The sequence below is a fragment of the Puma concolor genome, chromosome D4, assembly GCF_028749965.1.
Source record: "Puma concolor isolate L17-30 chromosome D4, mPumCon1.1.hap2, whole genome shotgun sequence".
NCBI classification, from domain to species: domain Eukaryota; kingdom Metazoa; phylum Chordata; class Mammalia; order Carnivora; family Felidae; genus Puma; species Puma concolor.
In genome coordinates this window covers 30,660,206-30,677,422 of record NC_141679.1, presented here as the reverse complement: position 1 = coordinate 30,677,422, position 17,217 = coordinate 30,660,206, and the positions used below count along the sequence as shown (strand labels likewise).

The 17,217-nt window shown below is 36.6% G+C and overlaps 1 protein-coding gene across 3 annotated transcripts in view; it reads left to right on the top strand.

The window, feature by feature from the left end:
- Nucleotides 1-17,217, top strand: part of SLC35D2 (solute carrier family 35 member D2) — a 61,480-nt gene that overhangs the window by 4,789 nt on the left and 39,474 nt on the right. For all 3 annotated transcript variants that reach the window (XM_086685178.1, XM_086685180.1, XM_086685179.1), the window contains 3 exons: nt 1,834-1,867; nt 3,873-3,959; nt 8,903-8,970. In XM_086685178.1, the coding sequence (XP_086541304.1) occupies nt 1,834-1,867; nt 3,873-3,959; nt 8,903-8,970 (189 nt within the window). The remainder of the gene's footprint in view (nt 1-1,833; nt 1,868-3,872; nt 3,960-8,902; nt 8,971-17,217) is intronic.

Genomic DNA, 17,217 nt, shown 5'->3' with positions numbered 1-17,217 from the left:
AACATATTCTTTACAAAGAAGAAAGAGCTCCAGAGAATGAAAAGGTTTTACAGGGTTTTTACAGTTTTCACATCTCATTAAAGCTCAGAAGATTATATATTAGCATATAGGCGAGAATCACAAGTTTTAATGTCAAGGAACAGGAAGTAGGAGCATTGATTGCTATCTTAAGGACAACATGGTCTTCTTTTAGGCTACTCATTCACCAAGCAGGGGTACATTGTATGCTTGGTGGGCCATGAATCAGGCTTTTGGTTTCAACAAAGTGTACATGTAGTTATGCTGACTTAGAAAGAAATCCAAAATGGCTTCTCTTATATCCCAGGCCTTTAGAGAATTTTTTCTCTCACCAGTTGTAATGGAATGCATTTATTGTAATCTTTAATTAATATTTTGTTAGGTTTGTTCCTGGATATATTATTTAAAAAAAAAAAAATAGCATAGGCATACTTCAGAGATGTTGTGGGTTTGGTTCCAGACCACCACAATACAGTAAGTATTGCAGTAAAGTGAGTCAATTGAATTTTGTGGTTTTCCAGGGCATATAAAAGTTATGTTTATACTATACTGTAGTCTGTTAAGTGTGCAATAGCATTATGTCTGAAAAACAATGTACATACCTTAATTAAAAAAATACTTTATTGCTAAAAAAATGCTAACCATCATCTGAGTTTTCAGGGAGTCATAATCACCAGTCACAGATCACCATCACAAGTATAATAATAATGAAAAAGTGTGAAATATCACGAGCATTATCAATATGTGACACAGAGACACAAAGTGAGCAAATGCTGCTGGAAAAATGGTGCCGATAAACTTGCTCAAGGCAGGGTTACCACAAACCCTCACTTTGTAAGAAATGTGGCATCTGCAAAGCATAATAAAGTGAAGAGTGATAAAATGAGATATATCTGTCTAATGAATCACCCAGTAGCCGTCACCCAGTGTCAACAACTCATTACATTTGTATCCCCCCTTGCACTCAATCCTACCATTTCCCCCCAGAGTTTAAAAAAAAATTTTTTTTTAATGTTTATTTATTTTTGACAGAGAGAGAGAGAGAGAGACAGAGCATGAGCGGGGGAGGGTCAGAGAGAGAGGGAGACACAGAATCTGAAGCAGGCTCCAGGCTCTGAGCTGTCAGCACAGAGCCTGACGTGGGGCTTGAACTCACAGGCCATGAAATCATGACGTGAGCCGAAGTTGGACACTCAGTCGACTGAGCCACCCAGGCGCCCTCCCGCCCGCCGAGTTTATTTTGAGGCAAATTAAAAACATATCATCATATGCATTTCAAGATGTATTTCTAAATGATAAGAAGGGCTCTTTCGTTTAAAAAAAAACACCACCCCAATACCTTTCATACCTAAAAAACTAAAGATAATTCCTAATATCATAAAATATACAGTTAGTATTATTTGATGTGCTTTTAGTGCTATTATAAATGATCTCTTTAAAATTTTCACTTTGTTTCTTCTGGCATGTAGATATATAAATGATGTTTTTTTCATATATTCATCTTGTAGCCAGTGACCTTGCTAAAAATTATTCTAATAATTTATCCCCAGATTATTTCGGCTTTCTATATACATAGTCATGTTATCTGTTAATATGATGACAGACAAGGGGCAATAGAAAATTGCCAAGTTTAGCAACAATCAGTTTAAAAATGAAAAGAAATGAACAAATGAAAAGTCAATGAATTTTATGTTAAGTTTTAATGGTCTAAGAATGAAAAAAAAGTCTAAGATTTTTAAATAACTCCTGCCATTACATATTATAGACTGCAAATTTTTATCAGTTGCTAAAATTGTTATTCTGTGTTTTTTATAGTTTCCCATCACCAATTTTTCTTGGAATTGGACAGGTAAGTGAAAATGAAAAATTAACCACTTAATTAGTTGTCATTATACACAATGAAATTTTAAGTGCTTTTGTTTAAGACTGCGGTTTACAAATTTATTCAGCTGACAGAGGGCCAGAGGATCATGGTACTTTTGGTGAAAGAGCATAAAATATTGACACACATTTTAAGTCTTTCTATAATTTAGGAACAGTTGTATTTGTAGGAAAAAGCAATTACTTGTTTCAGCTTTCTTAATTGAATTTAATTACCCTTTAAAGCAAGGGCCAGAAGACTGAAAGCCTCAAGGCCTGGTGGGGAACAAATGAATAAATTGGAGGCTGCAGTGGGACAAGGATATAGTTGCCAAAGTTGAAGTGTGCATTTGGGACTCAGTTTAAGCCACTGTGCTGAGAGGAAAGGACTCAGGAGATGAGATTGGGTTCACTATGCCCTTATTTTAACACCTCTGGACGTTTTCCAAGAGTAGCAGGGATTTTGAATTTTTACATCAAATTTGTAAATGCTAGCAAAACATTCAGATTTTTACAAAACTCTCTGTGGGCCTAACTAAACATGTTTGCGTTTTGTTTCCTGCCGTTTGTGATTTTTGTTCTCAAGTATAAAGACAAGATTGGATAAGCTTTCAGACTAACCCCATTTAGCTGCTTCTGAAATTTCCCATTAATATTTATTTGTGGCTTGTTTACTATCTGGATCATATGCTGGTGATTTCCAGTAGGCAAGTGGTAACAGGCACCAAAGGCACCTTTTTTTTTTGTTTGTTTGGTTGGTTTTGCTTTAATTTATAGGGAGAAAAACATAAAATTGTGAAAACTGTGTCTGTTAATTAAATTTTTAATTGTGAATCTTGAGAAGGATGTCATATATATGATTAAACATTATTCTGGTTAAATGTTTTGCTGATAAGGTACTCTTTGCAATATCATTTTAGGAATAAAAAATATAATAATATATTTCCTTAATGCCAAAAATACATCATCTTAATGTTTCAGTGTGAAAAATGTAGAAAAAAGTACTCTAAAAGATCAGTGAATATGTGATAATGTGCCCTTAGTAATCCCCAAGGCAAATAAAAATTCACTGGCTTGTGCTCAAAATAAAGCCTTTCTGATACACAATTTGTGGGGGAAGAGGGCAGCAGACCTCGTTTAAAAGTCTGAGTTACAGAATATTTTAAATAAATGTTAGTATATTTCTGTAAGAATTATAAGGTCAGTTATAAATACAAACTATAATTATAATTCAGGATGGCCTTATGTTACGATCTATCATAAGTATTACATTTGTAAAGTCATTAGGCTCAGGGTTTAGGGATAATCATGTTGAAGGATGTCTTAAATTTTTTCATAATAATATGGAAACAATTGAGTAAGTTCTAAAATTTGCATAGGAAGATGATATTAAAATTTTTTATTTCATAATAATCTGGAGTATTTCTAATATACTTGTACTCTAGATGAGTAGGATTTGAATGAGACATTTTTGCAGTACCGGCTAAGATTGAAGAGAAAAGTAGATTCCTTTTAAAATTGTTTTTCTCTTAATTTGTCTTCTGTGTTATAGGAATATGAGACTTTACAAAAAGTGTGTTAGTGTGGAGTTTGCCCCTTGCAGTACCCCTAGACTCACTTTATGTGGAAAGGTGTCCATATGTTCAGTACATGGGAAGTATGGTCCAGGATCAAGGACTGGCCTCACCAACTGTGGTTACTCTGGCCAGTTTTGGGGGACACCATTTCTTTCTCTGAACCCCTTGAGATAATATGCATATATGTGTGTGAGTCTATTTGATCTTAACAGTTTTTGCCTATAGTTCTGATAGAATTCATACATTGGCAAGAAAAACAATTTTGATATTCCAAGAAATAGTTATTTTTTGGAACCTAGAAAATGGATTTTTTTTGGATAATGTATTCTTTTTGATGAATGTATTTTCTTCTGAAGGTGTCTTTGTACCTCAGTCTTTCCAGATATTTTGCTGAAGTTTCTCCTTCCCTTTTTTTAGATGGCAGCTACCATAATGATACTGTATGTGTCCAAACTAAATAAAATAATTCACTTCCCTGATTTTGACAAGAAAATTCCCGTGAAGGTATGTGATGACGAGTACAAATAACTATGGTGAAAGATATGAAAATACTATAGAATTACAAATTGATTTTGGAATGCATGTTGGTTTCCATACACACTGTGCTTCCTGCTTACACTGGGTAGAAACTTCTTAACAGAGATTTTATATCATTCATTCAGTTGTTCATTAACATAATGTAATAATAGTCAAAGTGTGTGCTTAGCAACTGACACTAAATAATACTATGTGTCTTCTGAAATGGCAAAGCCCTATAGCATTAGGATTTGGTAGGCTTTTTTGGTAAAAAAGCAGATAGTAAATATTTAGGCTTTGTGGGCCAGACCATCTCTGTTGCAATTATTCAGCTCTGCCACTGTACCATGATAGATAAATAAATTGCTGTCATCGTTTTCTAATGAAACTTTATTTACATAGACAAAAGATGGGCCAGATTTGGCTCATAGGCCCTACTTTTCTGATCCTATTTTAAGTTTTCATTTTTTGCCTGGATTGATAAAAGCTGTGAGTAGAATGAAGAATATAGTTTGATGCACATAGAAATACATGGGTTTGTCTGTGGTGGAACTAGAAACATAAAACCTGCCTTACCTTACTGGGAATGAGGAACAGAACTACCTTTTTTAAACAGTTGCTGGCTCAATAAACAGTTGCTTTAAGTCAACCATTTAATTCTTAGAGCAGTCCTATACAACAGGTAGTATTAACTGTATTTTGATGACATTTTTGGATTTAGGGAAGTTAAATCAGGCTGTCAGTTCCTTGAGAGTGAGAACCTCTCCTGGCTTGTTCACTACCATGTCTCTAAGCCCTGGAAAGATGCTGGCATCTGTCACTAGATTAATCATCAGTCTGACTAAGCATCAGGGACATCCACAAAAAGAGAAAAACAAAATATTGAAGTATAACAAAGGCTATTAACCCAATCATCATAGGAACAATCAGAATATCGTTGGCCTTGCTTACACTTAGTTTATGATATGCTATAGTTTTAAAACACTTTAAGCACTGTGAAATATGATCTATATGTAGGGAAAAGGCATCATACATGAACGTATACTTGAATGAATAATAACGCATGTAATCATTACCTAGATCATGAGATGGGATCACAGAATCCTCCTTACCCACTATTTTGACTTTCGTAATAATTTTCTTACTTTCTTTGTAATTATTCTAATATGTGTCCCTGAATTATGTTTTGCTGAACTCGTACTATTCTTGAGTGTTCTGTAAAGAGAATACTGTTGTTGTGAACATTTTTTTTTGAGTTTTTGCTATTGCATATATCTTTAAAAAATATATTATTTGGGGGGCACCTGGGTGGCTCAGTCAGTTAAGCGTCCAGCTCTTGATTTCGGCTCAGGTCGTAATCTCATGGTTCATGAGATCAAGCCCCATGTGGGGGCTCCATGTTGGGCATGGAGCCTGCTTGGGATTCTTTCTCTCTCTCTCTCTCTCTCTCTCTCACCCTCCCCTGCTCACTCTCAAAATGTATATATATATTTAATGTTTACTTATTTATATATTTATGTATAAATATATATTTAATAATTTAATCTTTACTTATTTATATATATTTAATAATATACTTTTCATATATATTTGATGTTTACTCATTTATATATTATAAATGACTATATTTATATATGTATATATAATTTGGAAAATTAGATGGATATGTTTTTATATTGCATTTATATATTGTTTTTATATTTGAAAAATTATAGAATATTAATCATAATTTATTTGTGGTTTCCTTTAGATTTTTCTACATTCACGATCAGGTCATCTACAACAAATGACAGTTTTGCTTCATTCTTTCCAACATTCTAACTTTTATTCTTTTACTTCTGTTACTGTATCGTATAGGACCCTCAGTACAACTTGGTATAAGTGGTAATACTGGCTGATCTCCAAGGGGAAGCTTTTGGCATTTCACCGTTTAGTGTGTTGTTTGTTGTAGGCTTTTTGTAGATAGCTTATATGCCTATTCCAGTTGTCATTTGCTGCATAACTTGTGACTCAAAACAATAATCATTGTGTTATTTCTCACAGTAACTGTGGTTCAGGAATTCAGGACAGTGTCAACTGGGTAGTTCTGGCTTAAGGCTTCTATATAGTTTTGGACAGACAGTAGCAGAGTGGAAACAACGATGGGGTTGCTGGTTAGTGCAGCTGGGAGCTGGTCACAAACCTCTCTTCCTATAATCTTAGGCCTCTCTGTGTGGTCACTCCTATAGGCTCATTTGGGCTTCCTTACAAAATGGCAGGCTCAGGGGAGTCAAAGTGGTCACATGGTGCTGAATTCTTCAAGGGTGAGTGTTCCAGCAAGCAGGGCAAAACTGCCTTGCTTTTTATGACCTAGCCTCAAAGGTCATATAGCAGCATTTCATCTGTACATTATTAATTGAAACAATCCCATGCAGTTTTAAGAGGAAGGGACCTAGATCATACCTCTGGATGGAAGAAAGTGGTAAAGGCACATTTTAAGAGCATGTGAAATAGAAAATATTATTGTAGCCATCATCTCTGATTATGGATTTGTCTATTTCTCTTGGTATTGATGTCAGGTTTTTTGTTTTGTTTAATTTATTTTGAGGCCATATCGTTAGGTGCCTAAAACTTTAGTTAAATCTTCCAGGTAAAGTGTTTAATCACAGCTCACCCTGAAACAACATGGATTTCAACTGCATAGGTTCATCATATGTGGATTTCTTTTTCTTTTTTTTTTTTTGGATGAATAGAGTACAGGGTTGTAAATGTGTTTTCTCTTATGATCTTAACATTTTCTTTTCTCTAGCTTACTTTATGTAAGAATGTAGTATATAACACATGTAACATACAAAATGTGAGTGCCTGTTTATGTTATTACTAAGACTGCCAGTCAACAGTAGGCTATTAGCAGTTAGGTTTTGGGGAAATCAAAAGCTATACATGGATTTTTGACTGTGTAGGGTGTTGGCATCCCTAAGCTTCACATTGTCCAAGGATCAACTATATATGAGGTGGACTTCTGTTTCAGTTCTTTTAGTGTACCTGGAAACTACAGCAGGCATACCTAACTTATCAAATTGTAAAGTTAATTAATAAGTGTATCTTCCCCCTTATGCTCCTGGGTGGCTCAGTCAGTAAGCGTCCAAATCTTGATTTCAGCTCAGGTCATGATCTCATGGTTTGTGAAATTGAGCCCACTTTGGGCTCTTTCCTGACAGCACGAAGCCTGCTTGGGATTCTCTGTCTCCCTTTCTCTCTGCCCCTCCCTTGCTCATGCTCTCTCTCTCTTTCTCTCACAAGAAAGAAAAACTTAAAAAAAAATAAGTGTATCTTCCCCTTCAACAGTGTAAGGACTTTTACACATTTACCCCTCCTCCCAATTTAATGTGCTGTTTTCAACAGGTACTTGAATAACTTTATGTAAATCTCACAATATATTTTTATTTTCTTTAAAAAAAAACCCATCAATGTTTATTTATATTTACCCACGTATTTACTGCTCCCTTTGCTTTTCTCTCCTTTTTGCATCCCACACTTTCTACTTTCCTCGTGATTAAATTACCTCCTTTAGAATTTCCTTTACTAATAGTCTGCTTAAATTCCCTTAGTTTTTTTTTTTTTTTTTTGTCTGAAAAAGACTGCATATTTTTCCTTTGCTTTCAAAAGACATTCTTGTTGGGAGGTAGCATTCTAATCTGACAGACCCTTGAAGATGATGCAGTTCTGCTGCCCTCTGCCTTCCATTGTTTCTGGGTTTCTGTTCTTGCTTTAGTTTTTGGCTTGGAGACTCACTATCTCCCACATATTTCATGCTTTTATAAAGGTTTTAAGTTATTTTACCTAGCATTTTTAATTGTTTTCAGCAGGGAGATTAACACAGATAATCTAGCTCACCATTACCAGGAACTAGAAGTCAGTATTGTTTTTATTTTGAATTATACATGGAAAGGAGGGCAACTGATTCTTTTCAATACCTAAGAACCTCTAAAGTTGTAATATCCCAGAAGTTTTATTGTTTAGCCAGTTGTAGGCTGTCAACAAGAATGTTGTGAATGAAGGGGAAGGTCTTGGATGCGAGGCCCTCTCTTTCTTTCTTCTTTCTTGAGCAAATCTCCTGATAATAACGTTTTCTAATTTTTGGGGGGTAAATGACACTTAGTATTTCAAAATCCTTCAAAGGATGTCTTATCTGAATTGCACACTTAATGTCTTTTTAGTGGGAAAAAAATGTTGGACTCCCCTTGATAGCTGTGGATTGTATATCAGTCAAAAAGTTCTCAGTGTGTGACCTTATGAAAGGATATATATTTTTTTTCATTTATGGAAGAGTAGGTCTTTTGATGTTTCTTCAGTATGTTCTGAACAGTATTTCTCTTGAAAAAATAGTTCAGGAGGTCAGAGCTCAGTAAACCTAATTCAAGTACTACTGGTATGTTGTTTAACCTTGGTAGATATGTAATCATTCTAGACCTTGAAAACAAATAAAGTAACTCCAAAGTAATGTGGGTGGTAGACACAATTTTTTGAAAGGGTCACCAACCTTGTGACATTCCAGTGGTGTGTTTTATTTATTTACAGTTTTTATTTTATTTATTTTTGAGAGAGAGAGAGTGTGTGTGTGTGTGTGTGAGCAAGCAGGGGAGGGGCAGAAAGAGACGGGGACAGAGGGTATGAAGCGGGCTCTGCTCGGATAGCAGAGAGCCTGATGTGGGGCTCGTGGGGCTCGAATTCACAAACTGAGATCATGACCTGAGCTGAACGCAGACGCTTAACTGACTAAGCCACCCAGGCACCCTGTGGTGTGTTTTAGATTGTGGAAAATTCACAGTTGTTACAGGGAAATGATTTGCTTACTGATGGGGAGTGAGTGTCACCATCTATATATATGAAGGAAAATCATTATTGGAGTTCTAATCAAATATTCTTTTTTTTTTTTTTTTTCATGGAAGCTGTTTCCTCTGCCTCTCCTCTATGTTGGAAACCACATAAGTGGATTATCAAGCACAAGTAAATTAAGGTATGGTGCAGGGGAATGGTTGATGGGAGGTTCTTCACTCGTTTGTTTCTAATGGTACAATACAAAGACCAAGTTTGATTTTTTCAAAATATTACATGAGATTGAGGAAAGCCCTATTTGTATAGTGAGAGTAAAAAGGGGGCAGGTGGAAGGTAGACCAGAAGAAGGACATATAAAACTGACAACAGAAAGTAGACCTCTCATCTTTCCTCTTATTTGGAAAGGACAGATTGTAGTTGTGGAAAATAAAATGTGAAATACTGGTTTTAGTTATACATTTTAGTTTTTTTTTTGTTGTTGTTTTGTTTCTTTCTGGGATTGGGACGGTTTTCCTTAATTGTATCAAATTTGCATTAAAGCTTCCGGAGTTAGGTGCTATTGCTGTGTTACCATGGATCTTATTGGCTTGTCTCTGAGTGAGTTCACCTGCAGCTGTGGGGAATGGTTTCGGTTAACACTGACAGCTGCTCACTCCTTGCATCAGGGGTCTCCGCTTCACAGATGAAGGCTTTGCTTCCTTCTTCCTCTTCCTTCCCCCACCCCTCTTTCTCCCCCCTCCTCCCTTTTCCCTCCCCCTCCTCCCCTCCCCACCTTCTTCATCCTCTTCTTTTTTAAAAGTAGGCTTCACCCCCAGTGTAGAGCCCAATGAGGGGCTTGAACTCAAGACCTGAGCTGAGATCAGGAGTTGAACGCTTAACCGACTGAGCCACCCAGGTGCCCCTCTTCTTTTTTTTTTTAAAAGTGATTTTAGAAGCATACTTATTATAGGTGTTCTGAAAGGCTCTACATGCATTGAAGAATGAGTATAACTTCCATTCATTGATACAACACTATTCTCAAGGTAGCAATGTTAGAAACATCTTTATTACAAGTGTTCTTAAACACTTCCCTACATGCATTTGGAGAAGAGGGCTTCTCAAATGCCGTGGGGTTTCTAGGAGAAGAGAGTTAACCAGAAAATGAGAGTAAGGAGGAAGAAAGATTGTTCATGTGGTGTCATGTAATGTGTTCTGCTGTGCCTCATATTTTCCATAAACTGGTAGCTGGTTCTACTGCTTTGATCATATTAGGTTCAGTTTTTCAGACAAGATCAGTTTATTGGTGAAGTTGGGTTCTTTCTATTGCATCATGGGGCACATAATGTTTTAGCCCACTTCTTAAAAAAATGTTTATTTTCTTTATTTTGAGAGAGAGCACGAGCAGAGGAGGGACAGAGGGAGAGGGAGAGAGAGAATACCAAGCACATGGGGCTTGATCCCATGAACTGTGAGATCATAGCTTTGGACTGTTAACCGACTGAGCCACCCAGGTACCCCTAGCCCACTTTTTTAAAAAAACCCTTTTTGAGGTATAATTGGTATAAAATAAACTGTACATAATTATAATGCACAACTGATAAGTTTTGGCCTGTGTATAAGTCTGTGAAATCTATCACTGCAGTATCTAACACCCATAAAGATTTCCTCAAGTGACCTACTTATAATGATATTACATTGATTGATTCCCCTTTTAATGATTTTAAGGGGTCAGTCTGGTCCCTTCATTAGAAAGTGCCCTGTCAGTCAGCCAACCTTTCTTTCTTTCTTTCTTTCTTTCTTTCTTTCTTTCTTTCTTTCTTTCTTTCTTTCTTTCTTTCTTTCTTTCTTTCTTTCTCTTTTTCTTTCTTTCTTCTCTTTCTCTTTCTTTCTTTCTTTCTTTCTTTCTCTCTCTCTTCCTTCCTTCCTTCCTTCCTTCCTTCCTTCCTTCCTTCCTTCCTTCCTTCCTTCCTTTTTTAATGTTTTATTCATTTTTGAGAGAGAGAGACAGAATGAGAATGAGTGAGGGAGGGGCAGAGAGAGAGGGAGACAAGGATCCAAAGACGGCTCCTGGATCTGACTGTCAGCACAGAGCCCGACATGGGGCTCAAATTCATAAACCGTGAGATCATGACCTGAGCTGAAGTCAGATGCCTAACTGACTGAGCCACCCAGGCACTCCCATCAGTCTTTCACCAAATGGTTTTAGATTCATTGATGATGACTTTCTAGATCCATTATTTCATTACAAGTTGCAGATCACACTGTCTTCATGTATTATGCAAACTTCTTTAATAAATACAAACTTTCACCATTTCACACAAGAAAGGCAGGATGTAAGCTTTATTTATACATGTTCAGTATAATAAATTAGTGTCCTGTCACCTTCAGTGGTGACCAGTGAGAGTTTTTGCTTGTTTTTTTTTACTATAATCATTATAAACTCATGAATTTCCATTTACTTGATAGAAGTCTTTTGTCAGATCTGTGTTTTGCAAGTATTTTCTTTCAGTCTGTAGTTTTGTCTTTTTGTTCTCTTAGTGTTGTCTTTCAGAGAAGTTTTAAATTTTAATGAAGTTCCATATCATTTTTTTCTCTCATGGTTCATGCTTTTGGTGTTGTATTTAAAAACTCATTGTTGAGGGGTGTCTGGCTGGCTCAGTTGGTGGAGCATATGACTTTTGATCTTGGGGTTGTAAGTTTGAATCCCATGTTGGGTGTAGAGATTACTTAATAAAATCTTAGGGGTGCCTGGTGGCTGAGTTGGTTAAGTGTCCAACTTTGGCTCAGGTCATGATCTCATGGTGCGTGGGTTAGAGCCCCGTGTTGGGCTTTGTGCTGACAGCTTGCAGTCTGGAGCCTCCTTGGGATTCTGTCTCCCTCTGTCTCTGTTCCTCCCCCACTCTCCCTCTCTCCCCCCACTCTCAAAAAATAAAATAAAACATTAAAAAATGTCTTTAAAGATAAAAAAAACCCAACTCATTGCTGTACCCCATCACCTACATTTTGTCCTGTGCTATTTTCCAGGAGTTTGATAGGTTGCATTTTACATTTAAGCATATGGTCTATTTTGAGTTTATTTGTGAAAGGTGTAGGGTCTGTCTAGATTCCATTTTTTGCATGTAGATGTCTAGTTGTTTTAGCATGATTTGTTGAAAAGACCATCCATTCTCCATTAAATTATGGTTGCTCCTTTGTCAAAGGTCAGTTGACTGTATTTGTGTGGGTATATTTCTGGGTGCTCTAGTATATTCTATTGATCTATTTCATTTACTTGATATTTTTAGTTAATTATATACATAATTCTTTTGATGCTCACATTATCCCATCTCAGGCCAATGGGAGCCCCTATGAGTTGGTTTTTATGTTCTAGGGCCCCAGTGCTCTGGTTAGTTCCTTGCTTTCTGGCACATGATGTCCCAGGCTTATCTTGAACTTTTCCTGCCATTCTCCAAGGATCCCTTGTTTATTTTTATTTTATTTTATTTTATTTTATTGTATTGTATTGTATTGTATTGTATTGTATTGTATTGTATTGTATTGTATTTTATTGTATTTTATTTTATTTTATTATTTTGGAGGGAGAGAGAGAGAGCACATGAGCAGGGGAGAGGGGCAGGGGAGAGAGAGAGAATCTTAAGCAGGCCTGATGTAGGGCTCCATCCCATGACCCTGGGATTATGACCTGAGCAAAAATCAAAAGTTGGACGCTGAACTATCTGAGCCACCCAGGCACCCCTCCCCTGGTTGTTTTTAATGGTAAAGGTTATGTTCAGGCCACAATCTAGGTTCTGGATATATTGTGAAGGACCAGCCAACACAATTTCCTGATAAATAACATGTGTGGGAGAAAGAAAGGAGACAAGGATGACTTCATTGAAGAATGGGATTGCCATTGATTGGATTTATGCCTAGGAGTAGGATTGCTGGTCATATGGCAGTTCTCTGTTTAACATTTTGTGGAACGTCAAACTATTTCTCAAAGTAGCTATACCAGTTTACAGTCCACCAGCCATGTAAGAGGGCTGCAACTTGTCTACATTCTTGCCAAATTTGTTATTGTCTGTTGTTCTGATTATGGCTGTTCTAGTAGTTGTGAAGTAGTATCTCATGGTTTTGATTCCATTTCTCTGATGACTAATGGTATTGAGCATCTTTTCATGTGCTTATTGGCCATCTATCTATATAGATATAGATATATTTTAGAGAAATATCTATTCAGATCTTCTGCGTATTTTTAATATGGTTATTCATCTTTTTATTATTAAGCTGTAAGTCCTCTTTATGTACTTTATATACAAGTCCCTTAACACTTAACACACAAGATTGCAAAGTTTTCTCTTATTTTGTAGGTTGTCTTTTTACTCTCTTAATGGTATACTTTGAAACACAAAAGTTTTAGGTTTTTAAAAATTTAATTAACAATTAAGGTAAAATATATGTAACATAAAATTAACAATTAAGGTAAAATATATGTAACATAAAATGGTTACCATTTTATTTATTTATTTTTTTTTAATTTTTTTTTTCCAACGTTTATTTATTTTTGGGACAGAGAGAGACAGAGCATGAACGGGGGAGGGGCAGAGAGAGAGGGAGACACAGAATCGGAAACAGGCTCCAGGCTCCGAGCCATCAGGCCAGAGCCCGACGCGGGGCTCGAACTCGCGGACCGCGAGATCGTGACCTGGCTGAAGTCGGACGCTTAACCGACTGCGCCACCCAGGCGCCCCAAATGGTTACCATTTTAACCATTTTAACCATTTTTAAGTATATGGTTCATTGGCATTCAGTATATTCACATGTTGAGCAACCATCTTCAGTATCTATTCCTTGAACTTTAACATCATCTTAAACTGAAGCTCTGTACCCATTAAAAAATAACTGCCAGGGGCGCCTGGGTGGCGCAGTCGGTTGGGCGTCCGACTTCAGCCAGGTCACGATCTCGCGGTCCGTGAGTTCGAGCCCCGCGCCAGGCTCTGGGCTGATGGCTCAGAGCCTGGAGCCTGTTTCCGATTCTGTGTCTCCCTCTCTCTCTGCCCCTCCCCCGTTCATGCTCTGTCTCTCTCTGTCCCAAAAATAAATAAACGTTGAAAAAAAAAATTAAAAAAAAAAAAAAACTGCTAATTTTCTCATGCTTCCAGCCACAGATAACCTTTATATTACATTCTGTCTCAATTAACTTGCCTACTCCAGATATTTCATACAAGTGAAATGATACAATCTGGTTTTTTTTTTTTAAGTTACGGCTTATTTCAGTTAGTATAATGTTTTCAAGGTTCACTCCTGTTGTAGCATGTATAAGAATTTTATTCTCTTTTTAAAAGATTTTATTTTTAAAGTAATCTCTACATCCACCCTGGGGCTTGAACTCACAACCCCAAAATCATGAGTCACATGCTCTGCCAACTGTGCCAGGCAAGCACCCCTATTACTTTTTTAAGGCTAAATAATATTCAATTGTTTGAATATATCACCTTCTGATTATCCATTTATAAAAGTTGAAAATTTTGATGAAGTCTAATTTATCAAGTCTATCTTTTGCTGCTTGTACTTTTGGTATTATATCTAAGAAGACTGCCTAATCCAAGGTCATGAAGATTTATCCCTATGCTTTCTTCAAAATTTTAATAATTTTAGCTCCCATATTTAGGTCTTTGATATGTGATAAATTCTTGTATGTGGTGTGAGAAAGGGGTTCAAATTCATTCTTTTGCATGTGGATGCATATTCAGTTGTCCCAGCACCATTTGTTGAAAAGACTTTTCTTTCCCCATTGTATTGTCTTGGAACCCTTGTTGAAAATGAGTTGACCATAATTGTATGGATTTATTTCTAGATTCTTAATCCTATTCCTTTGATTACATGTCTATAATCAATAACTAGATAGTGCTAATTACTGTACCTTTGTAATAAGTTTTGACATTGGGTCTGCCAACTTTATTCTTTTTCAAGATTGTTCTAGCTTTCTGGTTTAGCTTTCTTGTTTTAGCTTTCTTGCATGACCATATTTTGATTTTTTAATCTTTATTTTTTATAGATTTTTTAAATTTTAGATAGAGAAAAAGTGCAAGCTGGGGAAAGGGGCATGGGGTGGGTGGGGGAGAGAGAGAGAGAGGGAGAGGGACAGGGACAGGGACAGGGACAGGGAGAGAATCTTAAGTAGGCTCCATGCTCAGCTCAGAGCCCAATGTGGGGCTCAATCCCACGACCCTGGGATCATGACCTGAACTGAAAACAAGAGTCAGATACTCAACCGAGTGAGCCACTCAGGTGCCCCAATCTTTATTTTAAGTAGGCTCCATACCCAGTATGGGGCTTGAACTCATGACCCTGAGATCAAGAGTCTCATGCTGTACTGTCTGAGCCAGCCAGGTGCCTCACCATATCAGTTTTAACATCAGCTTGTTAATTTCTGGGGGGAAAAAAGCCAACTGAGATTTTGATAGGATTGTGTTGAAACTATAGATCTATTTGGGAGTATTTCCAATACTTTAACAATTTTAAGCCTATTGATCCAGAAACATGGAGTATCTTTCCACTTAACGCTTCTTTAATCCTCTAACAATATTTTGTAGTTTTTAGTGTACAAGTCTTACACTTATTTTCTTAAATTTATTCCTAAGAATTTTGTTCTTTTGATGCTATCATTAATGGAATTGTTTTAATTTCCTTTTTGGATTGCTCATTGCAATATATATAGAAATGTAATTGATTTTTGTATATGCAGTTTTTTTCCTGCACTCTTGCTTAACTATTCATTATGATGACTCTTTAGTGGATTCCTTAGGATTTTCTTTACGTGTCATTTGCAAATAGGGATAACTTTATTTCTTGCTTTCTAAACAGTATCTTTTTTTTTTTTTTTTTTCAGTTTAATTGCCTCTTCTAGAATCCCAAGTATATGTTGAATTGATGTAGTGTTGAGAGCAAACATTCTGGTCTTATTACTGATCTTAAGGGGAAACAGTCAGCTTTTCATCATTAAGTATAACTTACTTGCTTTTAAAAGGCATCATTAAAAATACTTTTTGGAATTAATTGACTTTTTGGGTGCTTTGAAAAAGGTAGTTCTAATCCGTCTCATAAGAGATCTTTTTTTTTTTTTTAATGTTTATTTATTTTTGAGACAGAGAGAGACAGAGCATGAATGGGGGAGGGTCAGAGAGAGGGAGACACAGAATCTGAAACAGGCTCCAGGCTCTGAGCTGTCAGCACAGAGCCCGACACAGGGCTCAAACTCACGGACCACGAAATCATGACCTGAGCCGAAGTCGGCCGCTTAACCAACTGAGCCACCCAGGCACCCCTAATAAGATATCTTTAAGTGTGGGTATAAAGTTCCTGAAAATTCTTTCTGTACTTGTTCTCTGGTTGTGGCATCATTGATCACATGGAACCCCTCCACAGGTCTGGTCCGGAGGAGATGGTCACTGCTGTCCTGGCTGTGGTTGTGACTTTCTTTCTCCAGGTCACCATCTTCTCAGGGTGACATCTGGAAGCAGGTGGAGGTTGGCTGTTCCAGCTTAGTCAGTTTTTTTGGGTGTGTATTGAGCTGTGTTTTGGAATCTCTGAGTTTTGAGGCCCCACTGAAAGTTCTTAAGTATTTTTAAAAGGCAATGAATATAGCCTCATTACATAAAGTTTTGAGGAAAAAATAACTCAACTCTTTATCTTCTAACATACTACTTTAAATATTGATTTCAGTGTTTCCCCATATGTACAATGTATCATGTTACAGTTGTAGCTTCTATATAGTTATGTATTCTCCTTGTTTTATTTAATATTTATTTTACAATAGTGGTATAAAGTTTTACATTCTAGAGTTAATGTGTAGTGTTCTCTCAAATAGATTAATCATATATTTTATCACTGTCTTATTGTGTGACTTTTTTTTAACGTTTTATTTTATATTTTAAGAGACAGAGAGAGACAGAGAGTGAGCAGGGGAGGGGCAGAGAGAAAGGGAGACACAGAATCCAAAGCAGGCTCCAGGCTCTGAGCTGTCAGCACAGAGCCTGCTGCTGCAGGGCTCAAACCCACAAACGCAATATCATGACCTGAGCCGAAGTCAGATGCTTAACTTACTGAGCCACCCAGGCGCCCCTTATTGTATGACTTTTAGGTTGTTTCTGATGTTTTCTCCAAAGACACTGTTGTAATGAACACATTTGCGCACCTGGTTTTTTTCTTTCTTTTGTATTATTACCTTGGGCTGAATTTCCCAAAAAGAAATCATTAGGTCCAAGGTTAGCACTTAATGACTGTTGATACATAATTCCAACTTAATTTGCCAAAGGGTGTGTTGGTGTATACTGCATACGGTATTTTAGCATAGTCTTTGTAGTTTTAGCACAATGTTTGCAGTAGTTGGATAACATGATTTTTAAAAATTGCTAGCAAGTGAAAAAAATTGCTAATAAGCAAAAGTGGCATGAAGCTACTAAATCTC